Source organism: Stenella coeruleoalba (assembly GCF_951394435.1).
Source record: "Stenella coeruleoalba genome assembly, chromosome: 15".
In the NCBI taxonomy this organism is placed as follows: Eukaryota; Metazoa; Chordata; class Mammalia; order Artiodactyla; family Delphinidae; genus Stenella; species Stenella coeruleoalba.
This window is the reverse complement of record NC_137161.1, coordinates 14,185,540-14,211,694: the sequence shown is the minus strand read 5'-3', so window position 1 is coordinate 14,211,694 and position 26,155 is coordinate 14,185,540. Positions and strand designations below refer to the sequence as shown.

The following is a 26,155-nucleotide window of genomic DNA, read 5'->3' as shown; positions in this document are numbered from 1 at the left end:
GAGACTAAAGAGTCAGCCCGGATCGTCCCTACATCTGAAGCAGGGCCATCTTTCTGGTTTTCCAGTCTCACAGCCAAGTCTTGCTCAAAGAATGGAGACGAAAAGACACCGAAGGTTTGCAGTGGGCTGAAATCAATTGGGGAAATACTGCTACCTCCTGAATCAGAATCTCTGCAACTGAGATCCAAGCATATTTTTTTCACCTTCCCTGGAGACTCTAACATGCACCCATGGCTGAGAATCACTGTTTTTCATCATACTCTTAAAATCAAAGGATTTGAGAACCTGAGAATATGGTGCAGGGTTAAGGTTTTAAAATTGGTTCATGAGGTAAGACATGGGCGTACTTAAGTTTTCTCATGAAAATAATTTTGACTACCCGCAAGTATAGTACTGATTTATGTACACCAAGCCCACTCTCAGGAAGACCAACCGAACCAGCTTTCCCTCCATCATCCCAGTAAGTCCTTGATTCTTTGGTTGAATACCAGATAAAGAAGCTGGCCAGCACACGTGGCCATGTTGAATATCAAATAGTTTTGTTGCTGTTTGTTTGTCAAATACTTACAATCATAGATTAAATGCATCTCCACTGCAATGAAATCTTAGAAACCCCACCTCTCAGAATCCTGGAATCTGAAAATACTTAGAATCTTGAAGGATTCTAAGGATTTTTTAAATCTTCAGACTAAGAGGTTTGGAATAATGGAATCAACGACAAGCCACCTTGTCGAATCCTTCTCTGATTCTCATGCCCTGACAGATGGCCACCCAGCCTCTGCTTGAACAGTTTCAGCGATGGGGAGATTTCACTTCTTGGCAGAATCCGCTCCACTGCTGGCCCGTGTGGCTGGTTGCAAAGCTTCTCACGGCACATCACAGCCACATGCCAACACCTCCCACTGGGGTTGGTTTTAGAAGGAGATGTCATATCGTGTCACCCCTCGGCTCTCAGCTCTCCTCTGACTCCCCATCTCACTTTTAGGAAGAGCCGCGTCCTTACAGTTGTTGCCTTAGTCTGGCCTCTTCTTACCTTATCCCCTTCTGAACCCCAGCCTGGCTGGGCTTTGTGCTGTTCCCCAGGACAGTCCCACCTTTGTACAAGCTATTCCCTCTGTCTGGGTTGCTGTTCCCTCCTGTGTCCACAGAGTTCATCCCCTCACTTCTAGGTCTCTGCTCAAATGTCACCATATCAGAGAGATCACACAACCATGACCAACCTACATAAAACAGCATCACTCCTGTCACCTCTACTCCATTATCCTGCTTTATTTCATCACTTGTCACACCAACATATTATATATTCCTTTGCTTTTTCCTGTATTGCTTGTCTCTCCCACCAGAATGGAAGTGCCCCAGAGTAAGGACTTTGCTGGGGTTTGTGCATCGCTGGGTCCCCAGAGCCTGGCCAATAGAAGACATTCAACAGACACCCCTGAATGTTGGATGAAGGAGGAGGAGAAGAATAGAAGGAACAGAAACTCCAGTGCTGGGGAGTGGGTGGGGCGCTGGCTTTTACCTCTTGAGCTGGCCAAGCAGGATGAGGTTGGGGGCCGTGCCCGTGAGGGTGGCGGTGCCCCCGATGCTGGCCGAGTAGGGGATGGAGATGAGGAAGCCCTTCCAGATGTTCCTGCGATATTCCTCCTCCTTCTTAGAGTTAGCCTGGAGATCCGTTGGAGCCTCCGCCTCCTCAGGACAGTCTTTGCTTTAAACAAATCCAAAGAGAAGCCATTCAGAAGACACTCAGAATTCCTGGCCTTATGGGGAAACACACTGCCCAGGATGGGAGAGCTAAGTGAACTTTCCAGAAGGCAATTGGCACAGGCTCCAAAAACCTCTAAAAATGTGCAACCCTTCAGCTTAAGTGTTCTAAGAAGTTGTCGTAAAGTAATAATTGGTATTAAATATAATTTAAATGGAAAACAACCTAAACATCCATCAAAAAGGGATTAGCTAAAAAAGATGATCCTCTTTCTGGATGGAATACCAACGCAGCTATTAAAAATGGTGATGTAGCAAGAGGGAAGAGATATGGGAACATATGTATATGTATAACTGATTCACTTTGTTATAAAGCAGAAACTAACACACCATTGTAAAGCAATTATACCCCAATAAAAATGTTAAAAAAAAAAAAAGGTGATGTAGATGGGTGTTTATTAAAATGGAAGATGTCCATTATATAAAGTGAAAAGGTAGGAAACAGCACTACTTAGTTTTTTATTTTAAAAATATGCACATATTTCATGAATATATGAATATTAATAAAAGTCTAGAATGGTATACACAAAGTTGTTTTGGTGCCTTTCTTGGGGACGGAATTATGGATTTTTTCCCTCGTTTAGTTTTTATTTGTACTATCTGGGTTATTTTCCTGGTATAGTTGAGGAGTTTGGGGAAAAAATAAAATTAAGAATTGTTAATTATATGGTTAAAAGATAATGATGTTGACACAAATTTATTGAGGTGAAAAGATGTCCACTGCACTCCATTAAGTGAGATGATGCGTTATAAAGTGGCACATGTAGCGTGATCAATTTTTTTAAATACAGAAATGCACTTATGTATATAGAGAGATATCAAGAAACAGTCTAGAATCGTATTTACTTAACTGTTCTAATCTATCTTTGGGAGTGAGATACTGAGCACATTTTTCTTTTTGTTTAAGAGTTTTTTTTCTTTTTACTTGTGCAATTATAAAATGTTTATAAGCGAATAAAACTAAGAATTGTCCCTGCGTAACAAATCAATTTCTTTTAAAGAATGAGATAGTTCAAATATCTTCAGGCCTTAATTACTAACATGAGGGGCCCCTTCTCCAGAGGGCAGTGGGGATGTGATCTGGGTCTGAAAGGAAGACAACGGCTGGAAGCAGCTGGAGACGGATGCCTTGGCCTGACTTTTCAGGGTGAGAGGCCTGGTCAGGAATCTGTGGCCTCCCTCAGACCTGGGGCCCCAACCACACTGAGCCTCACAGGAGAATGAGAGAGGGAAAGGGCCCTCACGCTCGTCTCGTTCACTCCCTCCCTCGTTTGGATGGGAAACGGAGGCCCGGAGTGGGGCTGGGGACTGCATCCAGTGGACACGGAGTTCCAGAGAGTGGGGATCAGCTCTTTTCCAAAAGACTCAGTACAAGCTCTGCATGGGGAGGTGGTTCCCAGGTTGCATGGTAGTGAGTAGCTGGGCCAACTATAGAACCCATATCTCAAAGCTGGACTCAAAGCCCCCAAACAAGGTGCCAGGAAGGAGCGCAGGCCATGGGATAAGATAAACTCAGGTAAAATCAGGTCCCTCCTCTGCTAGAACCCTCCACCAGCTCCCATCTCATTCAAAGTCAAAGCTACCTCAATGGCCGATGAGGTCCCACATGCTCTGTCCCTCTACCATTATCTTCCTGCCACACAAGCAATCTCTCTGACCCCCAGGTCCAGCCACACTGGCTTCCTGGCTGCTTTGAACTCTCAGGACTTTTGCACCTGCTGGTCCTTCTGCTGAGAACCCTGTTCCCACAGATCCTTCACCTCCCACAGCCGTTTGCTCAAGAATGACTTCCTTAGTGAGGCCTTCCCTGACCACACATTTAAAAAGTGCCCTTTACCCCAACCCCATCCCTAGCCTGCTCTCCTGCTTTGTTCTCCTGCATAGCACTCACCAACCTTCTGACACACTATGGATTTTACTGTGTATTTGTTTCTCCGCAAGGGCAGGGTTTTTTTTCTGTTTGTTGCTGTATCCCTGACAGTACCTGGCTCATCGTAAGCTCTCTATAAATATTTGTTGAATGAATGAAACAGACCTGACCGATGCCCAGCAATGCCTTGAGCAAGTCACTTTACTTCCTGCTGTTTGTTTCATCACCATTAAATCGAGATAACAATGCCATTAATAACAAGCATTACCATCCGTACATGGAAGGCCCAGAAACCTGCTTTAGCTACATGTTCTCATTTAATATCAAAACAGCCCTATAAGGTGGGTTCTGATATCATGTCCAGTTGGTAAGTGAAACTAACTGAGGTTCAGAGAGGTTAAGTGACTTGTCCAAATCACAGAGCCGGTAAGCGGCAAAGCCAGGCTTCAAAGCCAGGTCTGCATGGTTCTAAGCACCCAGATCTTATCCACACTGCCATATACAAAAGACACCAAAGACTAAATGTGCTGTCAGTGTCAAGATACTTCTCAAGTCACACAAGTGCGAAGGGTGTCTCAGGATACTTTTGTCTTTGGAGCCGCTCGGCCTGGTACACCCTCTCCTCCACGACTGTCGTGTGGCTTGTGCCTCCTGTTCTTCTGGTCCCTCCTTCTAGACCCTGCACCTCAGCAGACCTTTAGGGATTTAATGTGCTCCCCTGCCCTTCCCACATTTGCTTTTTTCAAGGAGCCTGGAGCCAAAGCTATAAACGGTGGAAACTTGGGCATTAGGTCATTTGGAGAAAAACTGGGGGGTAGGCGGAGGACTGCTTGGAGCATTGAATTCTTGTTCATCATCTCCTTGGATCAAGCACTGGCTCCTCTGTGAATTTCACCAGGAACTCACTCTTCTGTGCCGGCAATAAATTGCATCTCCGTGGGCACAGTATGCAGGCCGTTTTTCCGCACAGCAGCTAGGAGGAAAGAACACGATGTCTTTAGTGTGATGTAGTAAATGGGACAGGAGTGTCCCATTCTTGTGCAGTCAATCAGAGTGCTTCCTCAGGTCCTGACCTATACTAGTCATTGGATCCAAAAAAAAAAAAAAAAAAAAGATACTCAAAATTCCAAGCTCCTGTCCCACCCATCCCTTTTTGGAGAGGTCTTCAGGCCCGTGGGCAGGGAGTTCACTGCAAGGCTGCTTGACAACCCATAACTCAAGCCTAGGCTAACCTGAGCTGTCATTGTCAAAGGGATGTTTGGGAAAGACTAGCTCTGAGTGGTAATGGGTCAGCAATGGGATGGGTGACCCCAGTCTGCCATACATTCAAAAAGCATTTATTGAGTACCTACTGTGTACTATTGACTATGAGCTTGGGGTACACAGTGAATAATACAGGACAGTGTCCTTGCTCCCATGAAAGTTATATTCTAGAAAGGGAGACAGACAATAACCAAATAAAACTTCCAGTTGTGATGAAAGTGACAGAGGAAATGAAACTGGGCCATGTGATGGAAAGTGACTACAGCGTGGGGAGGAGGAGCAGGGGGACTACTGTGATCAGGTCAACAGAGCAGACATATGAGCTGATGGCACTTGAGCTGAGACCTCAGCATAAAAAGGAGCCAATCATCTGAAGAGTTGTGGGAAGAGGGGTGGGGGCAACAGGAACAGCAAGTGCAAAGGCCTGAAGTGAGAGTGCGTCTGGTGTGTTGGGAAGCAGGAAGGAGATCAGTGGGGCTGGAGGGGCATGAAGGAGGAGGAGAGGTGGGAGAAGTGGCAGGAGTGAGGCGGCAGGAAGTGGTGTGGATCACACAGAGGTCTTGGGGCTCACAGTAAGGACTTTAGCTTCTCCTCTGAGCCAGATGGGAGTGGAGCCAGGGGAGTGTTTGAGCAGAGGAGAGTCAGGACAGGATCTGACTTCATTTTTAAAGAAGCCCTTGCTTGATAGGCCAGTCTCCCCGCAGGAGCCTTGGAGTGTCGTGGAGACAACTGAAGGGATTAAAAGTTTCGGCAGCTGAAACCATCACCAAGAGCAAAAGAATCCATCCCAGGGCATTGGAAGTGTGACTGGTAGCTGAACACATGGGTTCAGGGTTCAAGTCCTAGCTCCATCACTTGCTCTGCGACCTTAGGTCAGTGTGGTTCCCACCTGGGGTCGATTCTGCCTCCAGGGGATATTGGACAATGTCTAGAGACATTTTTGGTTGTTGCAACTGGGATGGGGGGAGTAGGGGTGCTACTGGTATCTAGTGGTCAGAGTTCAGGGATGCTGCTAAACATCTTACAGGACGTAAGTCAGCCCCCACAAGAAAGAATTATCCTACCTAAAATGTCAAATAGTGCCAAAGTTAAGAAACTCTGGCTTAGATAAATCCCTTGATCTCCTTGAACATCTTTAATTCATAAAATGGAAGTAATAATTCCCCTAGGGTTATCAAGAGGATTAAAGAGTTGACTTATTTGCTACAGACAGAATGTTTTCATCACCCCCAAAATTCATATGTTGAAACCTAATCCCTAATGTGATGGTATTAACAGGTGGAGTTTTGGGGAGGTGATTAGGTCATAAGGGAGGAGCCCTCATGAATGGGATTAGTGCCCTTATAAAAGAGACCCCACAGAGCTCCCTTGCCTTTTCCCCATGTGAGGACACAGTGAGAAGATGGCTGTCTACAAACCAGAAAAAGGCCCTCAACAGACACCGGATCTGCTGATGCCTTGATCTTGTACTTTGCAGACTCTAGAACTGGGAGAAATAAATACCAGTCTCTGGTATTTTTGTCATAGCAACCTGAACAACTAAAACGTCATTTAAAGCAGGGATTAGCAAACTTATTCTGTAAAAGGCCAGTAGTAAATATGAAAAGCCATATGATCTCTGTTGTAACCACTCAAATCTGCCATGATATCATGAAAGCAGCCGTAGACAATACAGAAATGACTAGTGTGACTAAACATTTATTTTTGGATACTGAAACCGAATTTCATATAATCTTCACATGTCACAAAATCTTCTTCTTCTTTTGATTTATCCAACCATTTAAAAACATTAAAACTATGCTTAGCTCACAGGCTGCATGAAAAACAGGCAGCAGGCTAGATTTAGTGGGCCCAAGTTTGCCAGCCCCTGATTTTAAAAATTTAACAGGAATCTGAGCACTAGTGGGGATTTAGAAAATGTGGGTTACTACCAAGAAAGAATAAAAGAGTGGTCCCTGAAGTCTGGAACTTGTCTGACCCAGATACGACAGACACATCGTTCTCTTGTTGGACCTAAACAATCTCACACATCACCGACTTCAGACAAAGTCACTCTGAGACTGATAAAATGAGCCAGAGCAAGGACACCTCATAATCTCGTTTAAGTGCAAAGCCACTTGCCACCCACAAAATATCAAGCTTCCAATTCTCTTGCTAAATAAATGGTTACTTCTTGCCTAATCACAGAATCGTCACCAGTCTCTGACAGCACCCAATCTAGAGCAAACCCTACTTTCTTAGCCCCCATCCCCATCCAAAATGACCCAACCAAAGCCCAAATCCTATGAGAGGTGCTTTCTAGCACCCTCTGAGTTGACTGTAGTCGCCCGTGGTGTGTGTTCTCCCTCACTGCAGCGACGATAACAAACTCAGCCTGTTTAACTACAGATGTATTCCTGGGGGGCTTTGGCCACGTGGACTGGGTGGAAGGGTCTAGACTCCAGTCTCAGTTCTTTCTCTGTCTCACCAGGGGGCTTGGGGAAGTCCCTCCCCTGCTCCACTCTGGGCTGTTCTTTTCCTGCTGGTCCCACGAGGGAGCAGCATTCCATGGTGGCTGACTGGGCCATTTTTACTGTGCCTGAGGCTGACCCACCAGCAGGGGTCGGAAGGCTAAATTCAGATCAGCTCACCCTGGGCCGTGGGGACAAGGGCTTCAGGGCTCCCGTGATGGGAACACATGTCCACATGCAACACACGGGGCCGGAGGCCGGGGCACTGAAGCAGGAAGTGAAGGACTGTTAATAGGACACTGATGCTGGTGGGCAAAGTCGCTCCCCAGGGGATGGCCAGACAGGAAGAACCCTAACCCAGTGACTCCCTACCCCCCACCCATCTCTAGCTCTCTCTGTACCCTTCTCACCCGGGTTGGGAATGGCTGTCACGCAGCATCAGATGTCCGCAGAGCTCACCAGCATCTCGGGTATAACAATAGGCCACCTTCCTCAGCCCCGGATGAACATTAGAATTTGCTGAGAATGCCCAGGTCCCACCCTGGAGGTTCTGGTTTAGAGGCTCTGGGGACTCAGTATTTTTAAAAGCTCTGTAGGTCATTCTTTTGGGCAGGCAGGGTTGAGAAGGCTCCCCTGAAGTTAGAGATGGGGAACTGAAGCCTCCAGTGGCTGCCCATGACCTTAGAGGGGGTGAGTGCTCCCCAGTTTGCCACAGTCCTCAGCCATGGAAGCTGGTTGCTGCCAGCATCGGAGTTGGAGAGCCCTGATACAAAACTGTACGTGCTATAGACGAGGCAGAGGAAGCTATTCATACACACATGGCTATGAACAGTAATTATCTGTAGCAATTAAAATTAGGAAGGAGGGAGTTTCGCTTTTTCTTTATGCAAATTAGTAATGTGAAAAAATTTGATACCAAGCATTATTTTTTTCTAATGATGATGATAAAACCAATGAAGATGAAGTTGAAAAAAACTTGGAAAACCAAGGTGCTACTCAGCCCCTAGCAGCTCAGCTACTCTTAACCGTTTATCCCGGGTCATCCCTGTACCTCCTGTGACCACACTGACCCAAGTGACCACACGAAAACAGGCCAAAGTCTCCAAAGGTTCTGACTTCCCTGGGTCCAGAAATCGCAGGCTGGTTAGGAGCTCGGTGTTTACGTAAGCTCTTATTCAAATAAGAACAGTCCCTGAGTTTATATCGGGTGGGGAGCTGAGAACTTTCACATTTGTAATCTTACGGCAGCCTCGGAACAGACTGGGAGAGCTGGGCAGGGGTTATTACCTTCCTCTTTACACCTCGGGAAACTGAGGCCCAGAGACACGGGGGAAGCGTGGGATAAAGACGACCCACTGGGTAAATGGCAGAGTCGCCTTGTTCCCAGGACTACTGATTCCCCACCCCTTGAATCTCACCCCACCTCCAAAGGCAGCCACCTGGCTCTGACCTGGAACAGCTAACTCTAATTGAACCTCCCTGGTATGACTGAAATGTTCTTGAAGTTTGGCACACAGAAGGCTCTCAGGAAAGAGTTCTTGTATCAGATTAGGTAAATAGCACCCCAGGGGAAGTCAAAGGTCCCCAGGATAGGCAGTTTTACATCCATTAATTTACTTAGTGCCCACAACTACCTGGGTGGTAAGGATTAATATCCCCATTTTATATATGGGGAAACAGGCATAGAACAGTTCAGTAACTGGTTTGTTTATTTATTTATTTATTTCACACACTTATTGATTATCTACTACGTGCCAAACAGTGTTCTAGGTGAACAATACTATAGTTCACAGCAATGAGAAAGACCGACACAAGCTCCCATGGAACCTGGAGTCCACGGAGGAGACGGGTAATAAATCCTTCTCAACTAGCAGTCACAGGAAACTTCAACCTGAATCAAGGTGTAGGGTCTTATTACCCACTCTTTCCAATTCCTGGAACTCTTATACTGGTTTTTATATAATAGCAATAGTATCACTGCCACGTATTAACCATGTCTATGTGCCAGGCTCTCATTTCTCATGTAAGCCTGACAACGATATGTACGAAATGGGTGGTTTTGTCCTCATTTTATAGATGAGAGAAGAGCCTCAGGAAGAGGCCCCCTCTCACAGCCTCATGGATGAAGAGGGAAGAGGAGGACAATGCTTAACTCAGCTGACAAGACTGCTTCTGGAATGAGAGCGTCTTGGGCATTCCTAAAGGAAAGGCATGGGTGGCAGCCTAGCCTTCTCTGGGCAGAAAAAAGGAGGGGGGAGAGTGGAAGAGTTTAGGTTCAAAAGCCAAATGTTGGGGCCCCTTACTGGCTGAGGGACTTTGGGCAAATACTTCACCACTCTGTGCATCAGTTTCCTCCTCTGTAAAATAGGCATGATGCCAGGGCCACCGTTGAAGGGCTGAAGTGGAGGATCTAATGAGAACATGCATGTAGAAGGAGAAGCCACCACCCATGTGGCCCCGGTCCCCCAGGCAGTGCAAGGAGCAGAGTGTGTAAAAGAACTGAAGAGAAGCAGCAGGGCTGCCCTCCCAGGCTGAGGATCCCTAGGGTGTTGTCCAGCGAGTCCCGTCCTGCCCCAGGCTCTATCTTGTTCTGGCTTGTAAGCACAGATTCCAGATTCAGACAAAGCTCAGCAACTAACTCACCATGTTGCTTTGGGCAAAGCATTTTGCCTCTCTGACCCTCAGTCTCTTCGTCTGTAATATGGGTGTCATCTACTTCATAGTACTGTTATGAAGATTAAATCAGCTAATGGGTATGAAAAATTTAGCCCAGTGTCTGGCATAGGGTGGGTCTTCAGGAAATGGTAGCTCACATCATCCCTATAGTTGTTGCTCCGGGTGTCCCTCAGGGACTTAAAGCCTCCAGGAAAGCCTCCAGGAGCCTCCTCGCCCCTATCCTGGCCCATAAACAGAGTCTCCACTCCCTCCACTCCTGTCCTTACCTCCTGCCACCAGGACAGAGCACAGAAACTGGATGAAAGAGAACATCTCTCTTTGCACTGGAATTACCCGTTTTAGGTCTTGGGGCTGATCATTAACTAATCCCCGATCTCTGATCCCGCCGCCTATGAAAGCAGAGGTCTGCCCCAGCCTCCCAGGGTCTCCTGCCTCCCGACATCCTGCAGCATAAGGGGAAAGACTCTGGATTTCGCATGATGCTGTGTGTGACCTTGGGCGAGTCCCTTCCCCTTCTCGAGTCTCAGGTTTTTCATCTTCTTTCATATAATGAGGGAACTGGCTTTCATACCTTTTTTTCTTTTTTTTTTTTGCCACTAAACTCTTAGAAAAAACATCTTCTATGGGAGGCAGAACAACAGAGGTTAAGAGTACAGGCACTAAAGTCAACCAACCTGGATTCAAAATACCAGAGCTGCTGTTTTGGAATTATGTGACCTTGGGGACTACTTTAACCACTTTTTAAATTTCTTCCTCCATTTCCATTGCTCTAAATGAGGTCAAAGCTAGCTCCCTGTCATTCAGATGTAAGGCCCTTAGATGAGACCTTGCATAAAAGTAAGTACTCAGTACTAACATCGGTGATTGTTACTTGGAAGCTCAGGGTATAATGTAGGTAAAGTGGGGGCAGCTGGGTTGAAATGAGAAAGCAGAGTTAACTGCTTGCTGCCACCCCAAGGTGACTATGAGGTATTCTCTTGGAGCCCCAAGACTCAGGATGCGGCAGCCATTTTGCAACCACGAGGGAAAGACCAAGGTAATCACAGAGATACCAGTGAACAGCCCTGACATCCTTGTGCCTCTGAAATGACCCTGGAACTGCCCTGCTCTGACTTTTTGACATTTGAAGAAAATAAACCCTTGTTCTTTAAGTCACTGGCAGACAGGCATCCTTTTACCTGCAGCTAAAAGAATTCTCACTGATGCAGCTGATTTCATGCGGAAGAGAGTGGGCTCTGCAGCCAGACTGCCTGGGTGCAAATTTGGGCTCTACCATTTGCTCGCTGTGTGATTTGGAGAAGTCAGTTCCCCTCTCTGAGCTCTCATTTAGTCACTTAAAAACATGGCAGCTACTTGTTTTGTTTTCTTTAGAACACAGTTTCAGAGATTTAAGTGAATCCAATCCCTCATTTCACGGCACATTCTCACTATCTGTTGCACAAGGCCACTCTTTTTGTTTTATTTATTAATTTGGTCCCTTTTATCCCCATTTCCCAATCCCATCCTTCCCAGAGCAACCACTGGGATATGTTTAATGTGTAGCTTTTCCTTTGTTTATGTTCTTGCAAACGTTTTGTCTTTTGAGAGTATTTTTAATTTACATAACGATATTGTGTTCTATTATCTCCTTCTGGCTTTTCCAATCACAACTAGGTTTTATGAGATTTATTTCTATAACTATATGTCCCTCTAATTCTTTGCTCCTAAAAGCAGCATAGTGCTCGGTGACGTGCACCCACCACACTCAATCTCCTCCTTTACTGGCGATGGTGGCCATACCACAACCCTAAACCTAACCCGAACCTGAACCCTAACCAGCATACCACAGGGAATGCTGCACTAAACATGGTCACATGTGTCTCCTCATGAACCCGTGTCAAAATGCCTTTAGCACTTGCATTCAGGGCCAAACTTCTGGGTTCCAGGGTATACGCACTCTTAATTTGATCAAATATTTGTAGAATGCCCTTAAGAAAGGCTGACTGTCCACACTGTCTAGCAGTGCACAGAGTTCCAATGGCTCCCATTCCTGCCAACAATGGGCACTACCCAGCTTTCTTATTTTTGCCAATCTCATTGAAATAAATCTCATCATTGTTTCAAGTTGCATAGTACCTACTTCATGAGGCTGTTTTGAGAGGCCAAGGAGTTAATGTATGTAAAGTGTTTAACTCATTGCTTAGTACACAGTAAATGCTCAATAAATGTAAATTTTTAAAAAAGGTACCATGGTTTGACTTAGTGAATTCTCAGTTACTATTATTAAACTTGGCACAGAGTAGGTGCTCAATAAGTGCATTCCCTTGGCCTTCCCCAACACCCTCTGGATGTCCCCACTCCCACTCTTCCACCTCGGTGGAGGTCCTCCCAGTCCCTTCCCACAGACTCACCTGCTTTCTCTTCACTCTCCCAGCTGAGGTCTTTACGAACCTCCTGGCCAAAGAGACTCTTCAGGATGGCGCTGGCGATGGGCAGCATCATGGCAGTGGAGGCCGTGTTGCTCAGCCACATGGACAGAAAGGACGTGGTCACCATCATCCCTAGGATGAGCCTGGGAACAGAGGGAGTCAGAGGCCGATCTAGAACTGGGGCCTCTGCTTTGTATCCCACTTGTTTACACATGGAAAGTTAAGGCCCAGAGAGGACAAGCTAGTGACCAAGTGGGAACCAAATCCATTCACCACGCTTATTCTAGATCTAAGGAAACTGACTCAGTGTATGTAAGTGAACTGACCTCAGGTGCCCAAGGTAAATTAGTTCTAAAGACACACCAACCCTGACATTTTCTCTCCTTTGCCCACAAATCCTGGATAGCTCCCGTTGCAGAATAAAGGTGTCTTGGTTTGGCACCAAGACTCTCCACTGTTTCACCCTAAGTGGCCTTCCCAGCCTCCTCTCTCCCCCTTCCCTTCCCACTCCTCCCAGGCACCCCTGCTCAGGCTCTGCTAAGTTTCTCGCCAGCTCCCAAACACGCCTTGATGTCCTGCCTGCCTGCCATTGCTTGGTCCCTCCCACCAACAGGAATCTAAGTTTAGTGATTTGCTTTTCTTTACATTGAACTCTTAATCCACCTGGAATTTATTTAGCTGTATAGAACAAAGGCGGATCTAAGTAGAATTTTTTCCTAAAGAATACACAAATTATTCCAACACCCACCACTTCTTGAATCCTTCCCTTTCCCACGGATTTCAATTTCTTCCAGATTATTTATTCTGTGTTTTAAAAATCTATTTCTGAGCTAGTGTCATACCGTTTTCATTGTTGTAACTTTAAAACATGTTTGACAGCAGCCTCATCCATTCTTCAAGGCCAAATGTAACCTCCTCCAAGAAGTCACCCTATATCTCTCACGTGGGCTCATATTGCACCATGTGTCCCTTAGGTATTAAATTCCGCTCTGTGTTGGGATCAGTTCTATAGATGGAATCTCTCCCATAGGACTGACAGTTCCTCCATGAGGAAACAGCTACAGAGCCTAGCAGAATGCCTGGCCCAGAGCAAACGCTAGAAAACCATGAGTTATTCAGAACCTCCTTCTCCCTCATCGCCACCCCCATCCCCACCACAAAAAGAGCTCTCAAACCTATCCATTCAGCCCATCTCCACTGCCACCACCCTAGTCCAAGGTGGCACCATCTCTCGTCTGGATCCCCAGAACAGTCTCTTACCTGGGCTGCATCCGTCTTCTCACCTTCATCTGATCCCCTCATGGCAGCCAAGAGGAATTTTTTAAAAAATGCAAATCTGGTCATGTCACTCCCCAGCTTAGAATTCTTTAAAGCAGAGATTGATAACCAGGGGGGCCATAGATATAATTCAGAATGGACATGCTAGGGGAAAATATACCTCTATTTTACTAACATCTAATAGAAATTAAATATTTCCTTCAGTGATAAACATAGGCAAAAAAGTTCAGTATTATTAGAAGGGGAGGACTTCCCTGGTGGTGCAGTGGTTAAGAATCCACCTGCCAATGCAGGGGACACGGGTTCGAGCCCTGGTCCAGGAAGATCCCACATGTTGAGGAGCAACTAAGCCCGTGAGCCACAACTACTGAGCCTGTACTCTAGAGCCCATGAGCCACAACTACTGAGCCCGCATGCCACAACTACTGAAGCCTGCGCGCCTAGAGCCTGTGCTCCACAACAAGAGAAGCCACCACAGTGAGAAGCCCGCACACCACAACGAAGAGTAGCCCCCGCTCGCCACAACTAGAGAAAGCCCGCGTGCAGCAACGAAGATCCAATGCAGCCAAAAATAAATAAATTAATTAATTAAAAAATTTTTTTCTCTGTTAGAAGGGTTGTTGGTTACCAGTAAAGATCACAGACACTTCCATATCACATTAGAATAGTTGAGACATCTTGGAATATCATTGACACTCAGAACTGCCTCAAAACTACAGTTATGAGGCTGTTGCCAGATCTCATCATTTATTGTGTTAATAAGAAGTACATATAGTATTCTATCACAAATTTGTGTGGTTTTAAAAAATTGTTTGGATAAGTGCATTTTGCTGTAATTGTTGTGGTTGTTGTTTTAAATCCTATGTGTTGTGCTTTATGAATTTAAAAACATTACTGGGAAGGAATCCTTAAGATTCAACAAATTGCAAAAAAAAAAGATTAAAAGAACAACAATGACCTTATTTTAAAGGCCATTCAATCATCTTAAAATAAAAGTTGGAATCCTAGCTAGGGGGCCCAAGGCCCTTAGGAATGGACCCTACCTCCCTGCCTCTCCAAGGCCATCTTTCCATCCACTCCACACCCACCATGTCACCTTGGCTGGTAAATAGAAAACCAGGATGATAACAGCCAGCATTTACTGTGCAGGTCCAAGCTACTGTATCATCATTTTACAGGCAAAGAGAGCCTAAGTCACCTCCCAGAGCAGGAAAGGTGGGATTCAGCCCCAAGTAGTGAGTCAAACTGCTAATATGGCCCCCTCTAGAACTACTGGACAGGAATCCCTGGGGGTGAGGTCTGGGAATCAGCATTTCAACTGATTCCCATGTGATTCTTACATACTTTCGAGAACTGCCCAAGGGCCTAGCACTGTGTCTGGCACACAGAGCGGCTCACTAAATATTTGAGAAATGAATAAACAAGTGGATGGTGGGACATGATGAGTTTGTTGCCCTGGATGACCAGAGCAGGAAGAGTGGGTTTAGGCTCCGAGAGATGTGGTCCCTCTGCCTCGCCACCTCTGGGCTGGACCCATTACCTGGCCTTACCTGGCCGGCTGGACCCCAGTGAGCATCAGGACCTTGAGGGCAATTCTCCGGTGCAGGTTCCACTCCTCGATGGCGCTGGCCATGATCAGACCGCTGAGGAAGAGGAAGTTGGTGTCCAGGAAGTACTGGGCGCAGACCTTGTTGGAGGGCAGGATGCCCAAGAAGGGGAAGAGGATGATGGGCAGCAAGGCCGTCACCGAGAGGGGCAGGGCCTCTGTGCACCAGTACACCGCCATGAGCAGGATGACGAACAGGCAGCGACCTTCCTGCAGGGGGGAGATGCAGGCCCAGGAGGGTCAGCAGAGCTTTGGGTGGCAGAGGGAGAAGAGGTCCTGGAGCAGGGCCCATCAGGGCCCATTCCTCGGGGAGGCAGTGGAGAGGGTAAGTGCCCAAGGCTCAGACTTTGAGCCGGTGGTGTCACCTATCTGAGCCTCATTTTGCTCAACTATAAAATGGGGAAGCTATATCTGTCCATTTTATAGTTTGCCGATAAAATGAAAGACCCCATTGTCTAAGAAGTAGACCCTGAGATGAGCATGAGAGGGAAAAGTAGTTTGCTCGACAGGGAATCTCAGTAAGTTCTGGAAGGGCGGTGAGGAAGTGAAACAGAGAAGGACGCCAAGACAGTGTATTAACAAGAAGGTTACTACGGAGGGCAGCTGGGGCTCAATCTTGATGGGGACCCTAGAAGACAGTGGAGATCGTGCCTCAGAGCAGTCCCCCTGGGAGGCAAGGAAGCTGCTATTTATCTGCCAGCTCTTGCTCATCACTGGTGGAGGGCTGCTCATGGGAGCGTTAACTCTCCAGCACTTCGACCTGCCCTGTGCAGCAGCCAAATTAACAAGTTCATGCAGAGCATCCAGGGTTCTGCAAGAAGCTATTGGCATGTGCAGAACGGTAACCGCCAACAGGGATGTGGACAGAGCACCAGTAGCAACTGCCGCATCCATACGTGGCATTTAGCACAACGTCCAACACTTGGTACCCACACTATAAATAGTAATAATAATTACTGATATTTATTGGGCTAGTAGGTACCTGCTATTGTTTATTCATCACAAAATCCCAGTGAAGTACGTATAATTATTATGACCATTTGGTGGATTGGGAAACTGAGATTCCAGGAGGTCAGTAGCGAGGCAATGGTTGTGCAAACAAGACAGTCTACCTCCAGAGCCAGCTCTCATAACCAAGTACCCCACAGCTGCTATCAGCTGAATGCTAGAATCTATGCATTCAGGTTGACAATGCAATTTCAAAGATTCAAAACAAAACGGATCTGTGGTTGCCAAGGCTGGGGTTAGGATGTTTGTGTTTTGCGGGGGCGGGGGGAGCTGCAAAGAAGCACAAAGGAAACTACTGGGGTGACAGAAATGTTCTAGACCTCGATTGGGGTGGTGGTTGCATGGGTTTGTACATTTGTCAAAACTTGTGAAACTATTCACCTGCTGATGAAACAAGAGCGCAGTAATGGTAACATCTTCTGATACATCAGTGTCCCACAGGATCCATAACAAATAGTGTCTTATTATTCCCATAGTCACTATTTAAATAAAACTGCCTACTGCCCTGACCTTGCTTTCTTATATTCTCTCAAGGCAATGATCTTGCATGGACAGACTATTTCTTGGATTTGGTGCTGTCTGGTGCCATTTATTCTTCTTACTTCTTACTCATAGTAGGTTTTGTTGACTTTATTCAGGGTCCACAGCACACTGAACTGAATTCCATCCTAACAAGCACCATCCTAATAGAACATATCCTCAGCTACACAGGACAGGCATCAAACTATGTGCAGACACTACAATTAGTTAATCCATCTAAAGGGGCAAGGTCCAATGGTCCAGGGAGACCAATGAGATGGCTTTGGCAATAATCCAAGCAACAGATACTGGCAGCTAGGGTCTGATGGGAGCAGTGGAGGTAATGAGAAGTCGTCAAATTCTGGATCTATTTCTAAGATAGCTTTGCCAAGGATCTGTTATGATGTGTAAGGCAAAGAGAGAAGCCCAGGGTAATTCTAGTTGTTGGCCTCAATGGAAGAATGAGGTTGTCCCTTACTGAGAGAGAGAAGACTGTAAGACACACCTACATCCATTTCCAAACCTTGAAAACACATCCTGAGACTCTGCTTAACAAGCCCAACATAGGAGAATTTCCATTTCCCAAGTGCCTTAGCTTTTGTACCAGTGTTTACATTCTCTCATGCAATTTACAGACCTACAAAAAGTCTCTTGCAGTGGGAATTTTTGTAAAACAAATCCTCTTTTCCCATTTGTCTATTTTTTCTTTTGTTGCCTGTGCCTTTGGTGTCATATCCAAGAAATCATTGCCAAATCCAATGTCCTGAAGTTTTTGTCTTATGTTTTCTTCTTAGATTTTTATAGTTTTAGGTCTTATGTTTAGATCATGAGCACATTTTGAGTTCATTTTTGTATGTGATGTTAGATAAAGGTCTAACTTCATTCTTTTGCGTATGAATATCCAGTTTTCCCAGCACAATTTGGTGAAAAGATTGTCCTTTCCCCATTGAATGGTCTTGGGACCCTCTCCAAAAATCATTTGACCATACACGTGAGGGTTTATTTCTGGGCTTTCTATTCTGTTCCATTGGTTTATATCTGTCTTTTTGCCAGTACCACACTGTTCTGATTACTGCAGCTTTGTAGTAAGTTTTGAAATCAGGAAAACTTCTGAGTTTTCCAGCTTTGTTCTTTTTCAAGATTGTTTTGGCTATTTGGGGTCCCTTGAGATTCCACATGAATTGTAGGATGGGTTTTCTATTTCCACACAAAAAACCACTGGGGTTTTGATAGGGATTGCACTGACTCTTTAGATCACTTTGGGTAGTATTGACATCTTAACAATATTAAGTTGTCCAACCCATGAACACAAGATATGTTTCCACTTACAGTCAGTCCCCTATTTCTGATGGTTCAACTTAACAATTTTTTAAACTTTATGATGGTGCAAAAGTGATATGCATTCAGTAGAATTTTGAAGTTTGATCTTTTTCCAGGCTAGCAATATGCAGTCTGATCCTCTCTCCTGATGCTGGGCAGTGGCAGCGAGCCCCAGCTCCCAGCCAACCACACCATCATGAGGGTAAACAACCGATATACTTATAAGCATTCTGCACCCAGGCAACCATTCCGCTCTTCACTTTCAGTACAGCATTCAATAAATTACATGAGATATTCAACACTTTATTATAAAATAGGCTTTGTGTTAGACGATTTTTGCCCAACTGTAGGCTAATGTAAGTGAGCACATTTAAGGTAGGCTAGGCTAAACTATGATGTTGAGTAGGTTAGGTGTATCAAATGCATTTTTGACTTATGATATTTTTAATTTACAATGTGTTTATTGGGATGTAACCCCATTGCAAGTTGAGGAAGATCTGTATTTATGTCTTTCATTTCTTTCAGCCATGTTTTGTAGTTTTCATTGTACATGTCTTTCACCTCCTTGGTTAATTCCTAAGTATCTTATCCTTTTTGATGCTATTGTAAATGAATTATTTTCTTAATTTCCTTTTTAGATTGTATAGAAATGCAACTGATTTTTGTGTGTTGACTTTGTAGCCTGCTACTTTGCTGACTTCATTTATTAGTTCTCACAGTTTTGAGTTGTTGGGGTCAGGGAAGAATAATTGTAAAACAAATCAAAACCGCTTGAAACGAATATTTTAAGAGGTCAGACTATTGGACACACATTTTAGAGATCGAAAGCAAAAGCAATAATATGGAATCAAATACCACGACTAAAAATTGCCTAAGTTTTGATTTCCTAACATCTTTTTGGTTCCTATACCAGGCAGATTCCTACATATCAGGGATGAGAGATCTTAGATAATCACAGATTTATAAGTATTTATAACTTCCAGCCCTTTGTCCAAGCAAAATTGTATATTGAATCACAATATGAAACAGACAAACCTTGAGAGTAAAATTTAGTTAAAAGGAGTTTTTCTGGGAGAAGTGGGATGAGGAGCTCCCTACTGGGCCCCCTGTTCACTCCCTCCCTCCCACCTACCCTGGCAAACCTAATACCTCCCTGATCCAGGAATTCAATGGAGGACAGTCAGACCATCGCCAAGCCCCCTGCTTTATGGATATGAACACTGAGACCAGAGAGGCAACAGATAGGTGTCAGGCATGTTTCTAGAACCTCAAACTGGGGTTTCCCAGGCAGCTGAGATCCTGTGCTGCATCTGTTATAGAAAAGGACCTCTTTGTCTCAATGGGTGCTTGGAGCCAAAAGGCATCGTTCCAGGGTTCCACAGAGGCAAACAAAGGGGCAGACCCAACCCAGGTACTCCTAGTACAGCAAACAAAGATGCAGGAAAGTGGCAGCACAATAAACAGCACCCCATTTACAGAAGCTTCTGGAATGCCCACGTTCTGCCAGGGGAGTTTCAGGGACCACCCTGGAAGCCAATGGATCCAAAGGTTCAGGCCACAAAAAAGCAAATGTGGCCAACAAGGTCTTCTTAGGGCTTGGAACCTGTGAGTCCACAAATGGACCCGAACATCAGCTAGAGACAGTTTTCATAGCTCAGAGAGGTCAAGTGACTACTCTGAAGACACACAGCTTCCTAGAGATGGAGCCAGGTTTTAAGTAGAAGGCCATGTCCTGGCTCCTTGTGTGGCAGAAGCGTGATACCACTTGCCTCCATCCCCTTATCCTGCTTCATTTTTCTTCATATAACCAATTGCTGCCACCTGTATTAGTCAGTGTCCCCCAGAGAAAGAGAATGGATAGGACATATCTAGATACATGTAAGAGGAGATTTGTGATAGGATTTGGCTCCCACAGTTATGCAGGCCAGGAAGTCTCACGATTTTCCATCTGCGAGCAGGAGAACCAGGAGAGCTGGTGGTGTAATTCAGTCCAGGGTCAAAGCCCTGAGAAGCAGGGGACTGCTGGTGTAGGTTCCAATCTGAGTCCAAAAGCCCAAGAACCGGAAGCACCGATGTCCGAGGGCAGGAGAAGATGGATGGCTCAGATAGACCAGAAGGGAATTTGCCCTCCCTCCACCCTTCTGTTCTATTCAAATCCTCAGCTGATTGGATGATGCCCAACACATTGGTGAGGGCAGGTCTCAGTCTACTGATTTAAACGCAATCTCTTCCAGAGACATCCTCACAGATACACTAAGAAATAATGTTTCACCAACTAACTAGGCATCTCTTAGCCTAGTCAAGGTGACATAAAATTAACCTGAAAGCAGAGTTTGTACTTTACTGGTTTTCTCTTCCACTAGAATGTAAGCTCTAGGAGGGCAGGGATTGTGTCCCTGAAGCCAAGAACAGTGCCTGGCACATAGTAGGAACCCAAAATATTTATTGAATAACTAATACGTGCTTCTGCAACTCAGACAGTGCTCACAACATGTTCACTATCATCCGTTCAGCAAACATTATTCCTGACCACGTGCTGAGCACCAGACTGGGAGTTGAGACTACGAAAATGACTGAGACATAGTCATGGCACTTTTACCAGGAGATCTGACAGTGCCAATCATAGGACCATTCTCCATGGCTAGTTCTCCTCACACTCAAATGACCTTATCAGACTCTACCCACCAAATATCCCTCAAGTGGTGTGCTGGTAAATGTTTAACAACTGGCTCTCTGAAAAAACTGTGGGTGTATATGTTTGTGTGTGTGTGTAAAAGTTCTTGATTATTATTCAGTTCAGCTAAGAAGCCACTCGTGTCATTGACCACTGAGTTTAGTTCCACTATGAATGTCGGTTATGTTTTAATTTACATTAATTAAGACAAAACAGACACAATGAAGGAACATGTCAGGACGTCACTTGCTTACCAATGGTGTGTCTTCTTTACTGAATCAAATGATGGTTTTCAAATACCAGAAGAATAGTTCCCCATTTTTTGTGCTAGTCACAATATTACAGCTATAGACAACACATTTTAAGTGTGATCTGTATTACTAACTTTTCCCATTACCTTGTTAAGTCTAGACAAGCAACCAAACAATGAGCTAAGCCCTGATTTGTAGTGTTTACTGATTTCTATGGTGTAAATATGCCCACATGGCTGATTTCAAGCCACCAAGTTACATCACTGAGCACAGTGTTGGAAAGAGATGGACTGTATCACAACACTCCACAGTATTTCCTCCGCACATATAGATGTAAATAACAGTAGATGTAAATAACCTCAAGACCATAGATAATAGTAAAACAATTAGGAAGTGATGAGTTTTGACTATCTATTACCTTTGTTTTGATATAATTTTTAAACCCCAATTAATAAAATTTCATTTTAAATAGTATCTATGTTTAACAACTAGCTAGCAAAATTCATGAAAATGTAACCATTAGGTCTCGTGAGCCAGTACATGGGCTCCAGTCACTCTGTGGGCCTCCAGGCAGAAGAACATCCATGCAAAGCCCCCAAGGAATCTGGGTCACATTCTGGTGCAAACTCGACATTCTTCAACCCATGTGTGGTATCATGCTCCATAATGCATCCATTGTTTAAACATATACAATTATTTGCTGTCAAAGTTGGAAGCTTGCTGCTGGCTTTGGAAGACACAACTATCCTGTTTTATGCACCACCTGACAGTTTGAAGAATATATGTCTGTCTTAATCAGCTCAGGTTGCTACAAGCAAATACCAGAGACTGGGTGGCTTAAACAGCAGACATTTATTTCTCACAGTTCTGGAGACTGGAGGATCTAAGATCCAGGTGTCAGCAGATTTGGGTTGTGCGGAGAGCTCTCTTCCTGGCTTACAGACGGCTGTCTTTTCCTTACGTCCCCACGTGGTCCTTCCTTGGTGCCAGGCATGCAGAGACAAGCTCTCTTCTCATAAGGGCTATGATTCCATCATGGGCCCCCCCACCCCGCCCTCATGAACCAAGCTAATCTTACAGCTTTGAAAGGATACTAAATGGATAGTATGATCTACTTGATACCAATAAATTTGATAACTCAGAGGAAACAGAAAAACTTCTTGAAAAACATAACTTATTCAACTATCAGAAAAAGAAAAACTGAATATTTCATTGTCTATTAAAGAGAATCAATCATTTAAGAACTCCCCTCAAAAAAACAACAACAAAAAAACCCCTCTAAGCCCTGCTGACCTCCATGGTAATTCTACTAAACATTTAAGGACTAAGTAATACCCATCTTACACAAACCCTTCCAGAGAACAGAGAAAAGAGGAGCATTTCCCAATTCATTTTGTGAGGCCACGGTAACCCTGCTACCTGAGTTATCCTTACAAGGGCATGAAAAGAAAAGAAAAGAAAAGAGAATATTATAATGGTCGTGGTCAGTGGCATGAAAAGCCACCTGGTAAATCCGAACCCTAAGAAGCTCTGTTCAGAGCTGCCTTTTCTATCCTGCCTCACATCACCATGTAGGAGAATAATTATGATAACAATGACAACCAAAACCACCAACGTGTTTTGAGTACTTATTAAGTTCCAGGTATTTTACATGTATTAATTCATTTAATGAGAGGTCCTATTATTTTTCAGAGGAGATTATAAATGACATCGATTTAGTCATGCATGTAAAGCTATGACCCAGGTAATTCGGTCCCAGGGTAGTGTTGCTGCTCATGAACTGCATATCTAAACAGAAATTCTAATCTTTAAACTCTCTTCCCCTAAACATTTAAAGGGCTCCGAGTATAATGAGAGTTAATGAACAAGTGCTTACAATCGGCCAGGTTCTTTTCCTAGTAATTTACATGCATTAACTCATTCCGTTCCACAGCCACGCTTGGAGGCAGATATTATTGTCTCCATTTTAGCGATGGGACAACTGAGGCAAAGAGGGTAAGTCAGGTAACCTGCCCGAGGATGCCGAGGCAGAGCCAGGATTTGAACCCAAGGCGATCTGACTACAGAGTTTGCACTCCGTACCCCTCTGCATCTCTGCGTGATCCATGGGTGCCCTTGCCACATTCCTGCAGCCTCTAACTCTCTAGCATCCCTGGAATCTCTCGCATTCCTAGACCAAAAGAAAACCTCTCAAGCCTGGCCTTGCCATCTACATCCCTCCATCACCTCTCGTCTGGGCCCCCACTGCCTCCAAAGGGCATGCTTTTAATAATCACCATGTCCCCTCCCAATTCTCCCATCCAGGAGCCTCATCCTTCTTTCCATTTTGGCTCCTTTTCTCTAGAAAATAATCTAACTGGAAGCTATAGTCCTCCCTCTCTTCATAGGATAGCAACCACAACCACAATAAGACTACTAAGACCCAACATTTACTGAGAATGTACTATGTGCCGGCCATCATTCCAACTACTGTCCCTGCGTTATCTCAGTTTAGTTGTGATTGTCACAACAGCCTTATGAAGTAGGTCCCGTGATTATCTCCATTTAACAGATAAGGAAACTAATACACAGAGTGATTAAGTAACCTGGCCAAGGTCACAAGCGCAGCCTACTGGATAAAACAGGCAGGTTCCCGGGCCTCCACTTAGCATTACGTCAGTACAGAAGTAGGAGGTGGGGAGAAGCTAAGCAGGTTACTTCCAAATGTCCAATCAGCATCTGGATGAATAGCAATGAATGAATTTTTTAGCATAAATATAACCCATGTAACATTTGGGACATACTTATACTAAAAAAATTATTCACTGTTCATCTGAAACTGAAAGTGAACTGGGCACCCTGTATTTTATCTGGCAACCCTAGCTGGACAAATACCCCAAAGATGTGAAGAGGAAAATCCCGAGTGTTCCTTGAGGACCAGAGGTGGGTCACCAGGGCCACTTTAAATCCTAAGAAGTCTGCTTCTATCTAGGACCCCCCCAAAAGTTCATACACAGCAAACCAATGGAAAACCGGGCACTGGAAGGGCGCAGCCTATCAGATAAAATGTATCCCACAAGGAAAGTGTTCCTGGAGTGGGGACGCTCTATTCCCCCACCTCCTGCGATGCTCGACGGACGTACCAGGCCCCCAGTGGGGGAAGCCAGCTGAACAGAGGAGCCAGCAAGCACTCACTTGCTCCCCAGGCGCCTCCTGCCCTTCTGGCTTCTCTCACACTGGATGTCAGAGACCTCGCTCTAGAACACGAGGAAGAGGAAAAACTTAAGGGGGAGTCCGGGAGAGAAGGATCTCTCTCTCAGTGGCTCCCAGCCCGTGGAGCACCCAGGTAGGGGAGGGAAAAAGACTTCTTCGAACCAAGTTCCACATTTCGATCCTTGCCTGGAACTGAACATTGACTTGCGGAATAGAGATCATGTTTGTATATTCAAGTAACTGGAGGATTTTAATTACTTCTCAAGAGTGATGGGGAAAGTCATGGTCTGCAGGAGTTTTAGTCCAGATTATAGGGGAAGAATGTCCCCTACTGAATACATTTTAGAGCAATAGCTGGAGAGAAAAATAAACATGACTTTAAAAAAAAATTAGCTTTATGAGCTATAGTTTACGTACAATAAAATGTGTCCATTGTAAGTGTACAGTTTGCATTTCAACAAATGTATGTACCCACACAACCACCAACCCAATCAAGACATAGAACATTTCCAATAAAGAAATACACATACAAAGGAATATTACTCAGCCACAAAAAAGAATGAAATAATGCCATGTGCAGCAACATGAATGGATGTACAGATTATTATACTATACGAAGTAAGTCAGATAGAGAAAGACAAATATATGATATCACTTATATGTGGAATCTAAAAAAATGATACAAATGAACTTAGTTACAAAACAGAAACAGACTCACAGACATAGAAAACAAACTTATCAAAGGGGAAAGGTTGTGGGGATAAATTAGCAGTTTGGGATTAGCAGATACAAACTACCATATATAAAATAGAGGACCTACTGCATAGCCCAGGGAACTATATTCAATATCTTATAATAAACTATAATGGAAAAGAACCTGAGAAAGAATATATATATGTATATACGTATAACTGAATCACTTTGCTGTACACCAGAAACTAACAGAACATTGTAAATCAACTATAGTTTAAAAAAAAGGTATAGAATATTTCCATCCCCCAGAAAGTTCCCCTTAGCCCCTTTCAGGTCAATCCTCACACCTCCTCCAAAACACTGCTGTGCTTTCCATTGCTAGAGATTGGTTTCTCCTGTTCTTGGACTTTACTTAAATGAAATGATGTACTTTTGTATTTTCTGCTCAGTATAATGCCTGTGGATTCATCCATGAAGTTGCATGTATCAGCAGTTAATTCTTTTTTACTACTGCATAGTATTTCATCCTGTAAATATACCACTCTTTCTTTGTACATCTTCTTGCTGGTGGAAAGTGGAGTGTTTCCATTTTGGCATTATTATGAATAAAGCTGCTGTAAATATTCAAGGACTTCTGCTTCAGGGGTGACATCCTGCCAGTTCTTTAGTGCAATGTATTAATTCTGCACATTATAGAATGGGGGGGAGGGGGAGAAGTGCTGGTAAATTCTGGCTGCAAGTGTTGCCTTTCAAAGGCCTTGAGTCCCAGGCATGCATTCTCCCTTTCCCTCTTTCCCCTCTTTTCTCTCTCTGTTTCTCTCGCTCCCTCCTGTTCCCTCCTCGCTCTCTGGGTGCTCTTGCCGGGATGTCAACATCAATCCTTTGTGGAGGAATGATTCCAGATACAGCATGTGTCAGCCAGGGAGGTGATGTGAGGGAAATGGCAAGAGCTGGGAAGTCGATCCTTGGCCCACACGGGGCTTGGGCAGTGAGTGGGTCAAGAGTGTTTCATTACCTTGCTGGTTAGGGATTGCAGCAGGGCCGAGGTGACCCCAAATAGCTTCCCTGCCCCAGCTGAGCTTCCTGTGGGCAAACTGGATTCAGAACTGCCATCTGGATGCCAGACATCTGGTGAGGAATTAATAAGTACTACTGCCCCTCACCCCCACCCCTCCACCCCGGCGGG

The 26,155-nt window shown here is 44.8% G+C and overlaps 1 protein-coding gene across 2 annotated transcripts in view; it reads right to left on the bottom strand.

The window, feature by feature from the left end:
* SLC13A3 (solute carrier family 13 member 3) overlaps positions 1-26,155 on the bottom strand; it is a gene marked incomplete at its 5' end in the record, with an annotated part of 73,353 nt that overhangs the window by 28,936 nt on the left and 18,262 nt on the right. The window contains 4 exons of one of the 2 annotated variants that reach the window (XM_079943923.1): positions 1,520-1,705; positions 4,538-4,604; positions 12,411-12,571; positions 15,257-15,522. In XM_079943923.1, the coding sequence (XP_079800049.1) occupies positions 1,520-1,705; positions 4,538-4,604; positions 12,411-12,571; positions 15,257-15,522 (680 nt within the window). The remainder of the gene's footprint in view (positions 1-1,519; positions 1,706-4,537; positions 4,605-12,410; positions 12,572-15,256; positions 15,523-26,155) is intronic. The other variant, XM_079943924.1, reaches the window with a different exon arrangement.